The following is an 8,034-nucleotide window of genomic DNA, read 5'->3' as shown; positions in this document are numbered from 1 at the left end:
CAGAAAGACGTGTTTTGTAGCAGAACTGTGCCAATCAATTGTTTGCCGACTGAACAAAAATTTTGACCTGAAACAAAAAATGTATCAAAAGCAAAGTGAATTTTAGCAATGCCATTCACAAAGCAGAGTGCCACCGCTCCCCTCCCCCATCCCATGCGTTGAAGCAGCAATTTGAACTTGTGTGTTTTTTCTGCTCCAATGAATCATCATTTATACAAAATTAGAACAGCTTCAACATGAGTGATGGAGAGAGACTCGCCAGGGGCACCCTTTAGCCCAGCAATCAGGGCACTCACCAGCTAGGTTCAAATCGTTGCATGAGGTAGTTTGGGGACTTAAACCAGGGTCACCCATATCCCAAGCACGGGCTCTAGCCACAGGGTTATAGGATATTTGGGGGGTACTGTACCACCACTTCATCGTCCATAGGTTTTAAGAATAGCAGTTAAGTCACCCTCTGACTCGGGCCTGAGATTTGTTTTGGCCAAAACTATATTTTAACTTGAAACTGCATTTTTCAGTAAATGTCAGAAAATGGTTGCCTAGCTCTAGTAATGCAATGACAGTTGCATTTGCTAAACATTCATTAAAACACTTAAGTATTTAAAAACTAAAGAACAGTAGCAATTAGTCAGTGAGCTAATTGACAATTCTCAGAGCAGTAGCCAGTGCCTCCGGAATGTAACCTTGGAATTTGCTAGCTTCTGTAATTCTGATGAGACTGTTAGCAGTTCTACACTGAGGGCATATCTACCCAGGGACAGCCCCACCCCCCTTCATGCATATGTTCTAAATAAGACTATATTCCTTTAAGTGCCAGTTATCCTGCCACTGCTTTCTATGGCAAAGTCACTTGTGCTCAACAGGAGTGCTGGCAGCACAATCAATGTCACATTTAGTATGATGATTTGAGTGCAATATATAGTAGAACAGGGGTAGGTAACCTATGGCACGTGTGCCGAAAGCAGCACACGAGCTGATTTTCAGTGGCACTCACACTGCTGGGGTCCTGGCCACCTGTCCAGAGGGCTCTGCATTTTATTTTAATTTCAAATGAAGCTTCTTAAACATTTTAAAAACCTTTATTTACTTTACATACAACAATAGTTTAGTTATATTATAGACTTTTATAGAAAGAGACCTTCTAAAAACATTCAAATGTATTACTGGCACACAAAATCTTAAATTAGAGTGAATAAATGAAGACTCAGCACACCACTTCTGAAAGGCTGCTGACCCCTGTAGTAGAAAATACAGGTGGACTGAGAGTCACTTCTGGTCTAAATACAGTATCTTAATTACTCTGCTGTACAGGTCAGTTCCTCAAAATGGTTTGCATTTTTTTCAGCACATTTGAAAACTCCCATCAGGATGTAGCCAACATAAGTGGTACTGTTTTTAAAACTTTCAACTGCACAAAATGTGAAATATAATCCTATTTCATTTCACTACATCTTTGACTCTTTGATGTATTATAAACACTGTTAAACTGAATCCTTCAATGTTCTAATCAGCATTAATGCTGGGAATAGCTACTCCCATTATGCAAGGGAGTTGCAGAAAGGTTCACTATAAAAAAAAGTCTCGGGGGGCTTAATTTATGGTTCAAGTAGCAGGTTTATATATATTTATTATAAATTATACACAACCTCAACAATCTGAGTTGCCATTCAAAAATAAATTGAAGTATTTGTCAATTTGCACATGATCGATCACTAATATAAAGATGTAATTTACATACATAGTAAACATTTTCCATACTTTAACACGGCTGTAAGTCTATTCAAGTTTCACACATTTCCCCTACCTTCTGAAGATATGTTTAGAATCCATAAACAAAAATGACAAATATGCAATATCCAATGACTTTTACCTTGTCATGAACCACAGTTAGCTACAACTTTTCAGCACTTTTAATATGGGTGGCTGGTTGTATTTAATTCAAACTTCATTTTCAATTTAAAATGCATTCTTCAAATCATAACATTGCAGTGGTTTCTGCAATGCAATGGTAGATGTTTGAGACACCCAAAAAAAGTTTTGTTTTTTTAAAAATGGTTATCAGGTCAATCATACTGTAGCAACAAAACTTAAGCAAGCAGAAAATATTCATGAGGCAGTGTATTTCAGATTAACAATCACATGCAACTATAAAGGAATTATGCTAGTTATTTTACTCACTTATGTAACTGTTAGATTGTTGGACATTGTTGACCAGATCACCAGAATTTTTCCTAAAGTATTCACTGAAAAACATTCAATATTCTTTATCTACTCATTTACTTTACTATTCTTCTAAAGCATATAAGGTTTATATATACACTCCAGCTGTCTTGTGGTCACAAGTGAAAAAGTATAATGAAAAATAACCTTTAACTGAAAAGTCTTGAATAGTCAACATTTCACCCCTTTGGTAACAGGATTTTTTATTCCCATATTCTGTAACAAATTTTCTATTTTCAGTTTTTTTTTTTTTTGGACCACTGTTTTGATGCATAGCTCTTTAGAAAGTTTAATGTACTAAGAGAGCTACTAAAAATACAAGTAGCGAGGTTTTTCCTCTCTTGGTTAAGGGATATTAAGCAGTAGAATAGTGTAAGGAAACTTGCCAGGCACTATCACTTCCTGTAACTAAACAGGGACTTCAGTTTAAAGGGCTGTTAATCCAGTGCCTTTCAAGCAGGGAATTCTCTTACCATTGTTTGACTGAGTCCATTTGTTAAATGGGGAGGAGGGGAAGAGGTAAAAAGCAAAGATAATTGTGAATAGGGGTCTAAGGCGCTGAAATAGAAAATGGAAGTTTAAAGCCTAAATGCAGGCAAGATGGGATACCTTAAAATTGAAGGAAAAAAGGTACACATAGGAAGGTGTCAGATAGATAACACACAATGCAAAGCCTATACACAATAAAGCAAAGCAGGTATAAGTTGAATAATAAATTGATCAGTGGTAGTTTTTGGAGCTAGAAGCCTTGCTGAAAGACAGAGGTCAGAGCTATCCTGGCTGCTGGGAATGAAATTAGAACAATGTCCTGTAAGATCTGCTGCCTTCTCTGAAGCAGAACAGACTTGCTCCCACAACCCTAACCTATTTTAGAAATTTACAGTTCAATGTTGATCTGTGAAGGCATTGGGGTAGGGTACAGATTGCAAGGTCCATAAAGCCAGGGTGACAGGAAAGAATTTTGTGAATATCAAAAGGGGAGGTTTTTTCTGATGGAACAGCAGGAGTGGGGGTTGAGTAAGAGCATGCGGTTAGTCCAACTCAGGACCCTGCTCACTGATTTCCATTCAACAATTTGGGGGGAGGGGAAGATAGAGAAAATATCTGACTATTTGACTCTGAACAAGACTCAAATATTGCATATTAAGTGCTCTAAGCAGAGAAAAGGAGCTCTATTAGGTGAAAGAAATACAGGGAAGTGTTTAACTTTTCAGCCTATATTAAATAAATTGACTATAGGGGAAACCACTGGACCATGGTTTGAAAAAGTAACAGCTAAAGCCACAGGTTGATGGCTTGACTAGCAACTTCCTTTCACTCTTAGGTATCAAACCACCCCTCACTGCATATGTAAGTTGTAACAGGCACTCATGTGCTGTTGAGTTCTAACTGTCTCGTGATGATACATCTCAGCTTCACCTTTGTAGGCTGTGTAATGGTGACCTAAGTTACCTTCAGACAGACATGGTACTTCATGGTACAGCTGTAGTATGCTACAGGTAAATGTCAGGTATGTACAGAAGCACAATGCTTTAACTATCAAATAGAGACTTAATGGCAATTGGGGGGAAGAAAGGAAGGCCTCTTTAATCCTATTTAGCAACTTGTGTTGGTGCCAGACTTCAGTGACCAACAGTCAAAGGGTTAATAATGGACAAAGGAAGAGGGTAGTAGAATCAGTTTGTGTTTTAATCAGAAGCGGGGAAACAAATTTTAAAATTGTTTTCGTCCATTTGTTTATAATTAAGATTCCTGTACACTGAACCAATGGACATGTTTGATTATGAAGCAGAGTTTCTTGCTAGTGCATTTCAAAAACTGATGCAAATCTAGATTAAAGAAAGCCAGCAAGATACAAAAAGTTTTGAACTAAACAGTCAATTAGCTGTTTTCATGACTCCATCATAAGCTGTAAACCAACGCTCTTGATTTCTTTGATCAACCCAACGAAGAGCCACACGTTCTGCCTTCCACCATGTTCACGCTGTAGTTCTATTTACCAGTATGTTTACATAGTTTTATTTTTCACTATTTTAAGCTACTGAATGGAATTAAGCTAATAAACTTTAATCAAGATGGTTCTTGAAAGCGATTCTCTACTCACTTTTTTTTAATACATCTATTTCCACATCCATAAAACTGACTCCCACTGGATCTAAAAAGTCCATGCCATTCTTAAAGGCACTGCTGCATCTTGCTTCTTCCCTTGCAGGAAAAAACTTAAGGGGTCTTTTAAAACAGCTCAGATGTGCGGACTATTATAAAATTATCAAGGTTAAGATGCCAGCATTTAAGTTCTAGCCATCTCCTCCTTTCATTGCATAAACACAAACATAAGGCCAGGACAGTCTAAATACACTACTGCTAGTACTGTGTATCCAAACAAGCTTATCATTCTAATGGTGTGTCACATTGCCTAAGATGATAGCTTTGTTCTTCTCAGGGTTGGCAACCGTGCTTATATAATGTGTGATTCTGAAAAATTGTGGCGCTTTTTTTTTTTTTTTTTACTACTAGCAGTTATTCTATGACTCTCAAAGGAGACCTTTCAAAATTTGTCCTAGGGTAAGATTTCCTTCTAGAATATCAAACCAGGACATCCTTAATATCTACAATACACTTTTGAAGCTTCAAAATTGGAGACTACAGGTTTTAACCCAAGACTGTCAGAAGGGGGAACTTTAACTCCTGGTAACCCAATTACTACTCATGGAATAAATCTAGAAGTTGTACCAGTGTTGACAGGTTTTTGGATAATATCCTTATTTTCTGCAGACCGTTACCACCATAAACCTAGAAAAGACTGAGGGAGAGCACAGGTAAGTAAACAAGTGTTTGGAATACTCTATATAATTTTGTAATGCATATGAACCTTGTCAATTTAAGAATTTTGTACAACCCTTCAAATATTTGTCCTTACGTTTATACTTAATATATTAAGTGCCTCTTTCTTATGCTTTGTTTTAAAAACTTTTAAAGCCAATTTGGAAACCATGCAAACATTTTTACAGTATCTTTTTTGCTACTGTCTCTCAAAGCCTCTAACAGTTTTTTCCTCAATGAACCTCCTAATTAATTTAATTATATTCAAAAGTTAACATTGTAGCTGATTGACATATTATTGGGTAACATCTGAGTGTATGTTTTATGAATACCTGCTCACTAGCAGTTTGGAATACTAGGCCATGCCAAATACTAGTGGGATGTAAGATGTAAGAGTGAACTACATAGTCATACATTTGTTAACTTAGGAACAGGAAGTACTGTAGCTATTGGGGCGGGGGGGAGAAATGCTGAACATTAGGAAGCATGGAAAAAACTACTTTAAATCCTATTTCATAAGAATAGCTAAAATTTTAAATAAGGTCAATTTTTTCATCGGAGGAATTAAGATTTTGCAATTAAGGTCTGAATTTATGAAGTCAAAGAGAAAAATAGCAAATCTATTCCCCTTCAGTAAAATACATGCAAAGTTTCACTTTAAAGTGAGTCATTTTTGACCACGATTCAGGATCCCAGACTGTTTTTGGTCAGCATTAACATCTTTAATGCAGAAAACCTACATGTCTCTAAAAACAAAAGGCTAACTAGTTAGCCTTAGCCTTTTGTATTACATCAACTTTGTTTTTACTGCTGTATAAATCACAGCAATAATCTTTATGTAATGTTTTTAGGGTGAAGATAGTATTTTTGTCTTCTGTTCTATAGTCTGTCAAGACCATATAAACTATTGAATCCTACAAAAGACATCTTTCCTCTGAAAGAACTGCAGTCGGGGTACAGTCTTCCCTGTGTTGTTTGTTCATTAATATACTGATGGAATGTAAGCACTTGCAATGAAGAAAGGGCTGAAAGCCTGACATTTGTTTACATCTTTGCTTAGTCAGTCCACAGCAGTAACAAGCTTAAAACAGAATAAAGAAACCAAACAACTTACTTTTGGAATGTGTGATTGAAAACAATGGGACTAGGTGGTAAAATGGTTTAATGTACTATTTGGAGCTGGGCTTGATCCCAAGCTGGTAACATTTTATGGTCTCATCTCAGTCCCTCATAGGGATTTTGTGAAAGTTCTTCTAGAAAGTGCTACACTACCTGCACTTCCCTGAGTGCCAACTCTATACAACAACACTGCATATTGCATATGTCACTGGCCTATCTAATCATGTCAGAATTCATCTTTGGTGAATCCTTTCCCTAAGATTGATTCAAAACATATTACTCCTGTTTCAAATTAAACTGGTTCCTAGGTTAGTGTAAGATTAGAATTTTCCCCCACGAGTCTGTTAGCTCAACAAGACAATGTGTGAAAGCAAGTTATGACTGCCCATTGCAAGTCTTCCTCATTGACTAGTGATGCCATTTTCTTAAATTATAAAATCTCCACCTGTATTGGACAAGGCTGTAGATTTTTACTATAATAAACTGAGATCATATGTAAATTTAAGTCAAATATATATTTGAAATAAACCTTGGTTTCTCAACACTTCTGCATCTGCTTGCATTTGGCAGGAATGATTCAGCTCCTACACATATGTTAAACAGGCACTGAGTATACACACTAACATCCCTCATCATAAGGATCATTTGCCAATTATAGTGTAAATAGTCCCTTCTGCTTTCACTTCAAATTTTCAGTAATGTAAAGGATTTAAATATGCTAAAAGCCAGTTTATGAGGCATTATTAGGGTTTTGGGGTTTTTTTAAACTATTTCTCCTGTAATGGTGTACAAGATGTGCTGCTTGAGAAAACATGTATTGGTTTTAATTGATAGGAAATCTAGCCAATAAAACCAGACATGAGTGCAAATAAAATTGGATGTTTCTTTTGAAAGTGTAAGATAGAATTTGCAAGGACTAACTTTGCATACTACTGTAACTCTGTCTACCATGAGCACAGGTACATGTGGTGCAAGTGTAAGAAGAGGCCAACCAAGATTATTATTTAAACAAATAACAAAGCCAATTTACCAGTATTATTTTATAATTGTTTGTTCTTAATTCTCAAATTAAGAAAATTCTCTTTTCTAAGCTTGTATGTTTTATATGAAAAAATATAAAGACCGTACAGTTCATCAACAAGACAGACTAATATACTAGCTAGCCTCTATTTTAATATTTAAATAACAGTACAATAACTAGAAAAAAAGGTCAGTGCTTCAAGTGGCGATATTTACACCACTTCAATTCCAATATTTTTTCCAAAATAAAGATGCAATTAAATCTACACTTCAGCATCAGTAGTGCAATACAGTGTCCTTTTCTGAATAAAGGAACTGAGGTTTATCCACAATAAAAGCTTTAAATAAGGTAGATTGTTGCTATTTATATATCAATCCTGTATGTTTGATATAAAATATATTGGGAAAGCTTAAACTGACTTTTACAATCTACATTCGGCTAAAGCTCCACATAAGCAGCATCAATGGAAACGAACATTGGAGGGCACTCAATATAAAACACATTCAAAACTACTGCAAAGAACAAAGGACAGAAAGTTGGCTAAGAATAACTGAACATCTGTAGTAGTGCCAGACATAAAAGAAGAATGGACCCTGTAGTTACTTGCACTATTTTAATTAAGTGAAAGAAATACGTAAAAATTTAGTCCACTTCCATTTCTCCAGATGGTTTGGTCTGCTGAGAATTGTCCTTTGCTGGATCTGGTTTTGTTTCAGCACCACTCTGTCCAGTTACTGGTCCATTGTGTTCACCATTGGCTTTTGTCTGAGCTTCACTCGGGGGCTCCATCCTTGGCTTAGGCTTGTAAATAACAGGGTTACAGAAACTATCCAATTCCTAATTATATT

At 36.2% G+C, this 8,034-nt stretch overlaps 1 protein-coding gene across 2 annotated transcripts in view; it reads right to left on the bottom strand.

The window, feature by feature from the left end:
• Positions 1 to 7,659: 7,659 nt before the first annotated feature.
• HSPA4L (heat shock protein family A (Hsp70) member 4 like) overlaps positions 7,660 to 8,034 on the bottom strand; it is a 57,254-nt gene continuing 56,879 nt past the window's right edge. For both annotated transcript variants that reach the window (XM_045018045.1, XM_045018046.1), the window contains one exon: positions 7,660 to 8,023. In XM_045018045.1, the coding sequence (XP_044873980.1) occupies positions 7,829 to 8,023 (195 nt within the window). In that variant the 3' untranslated portion in view covers positions 7,660 to 7,828. The remainder of the gene's footprint in view (positions 8,024 to 8,034) is intronic.

Source organism: Mauremys mutica, chromosome 5 (assembly GCF_020497125.1).
Source record: "Mauremys mutica isolate MM-2020 ecotype Southern chromosome 5, ASM2049712v1, whole genome shotgun sequence".
Lineage (NCBI taxonomy): Eukaryota > Metazoa > Chordata > Testudines > Geoemydidae > Mauremys > Mauremys mutica.
This window is presented reverse-complemented; position numbering and strand designations above follow the sequence as displayed.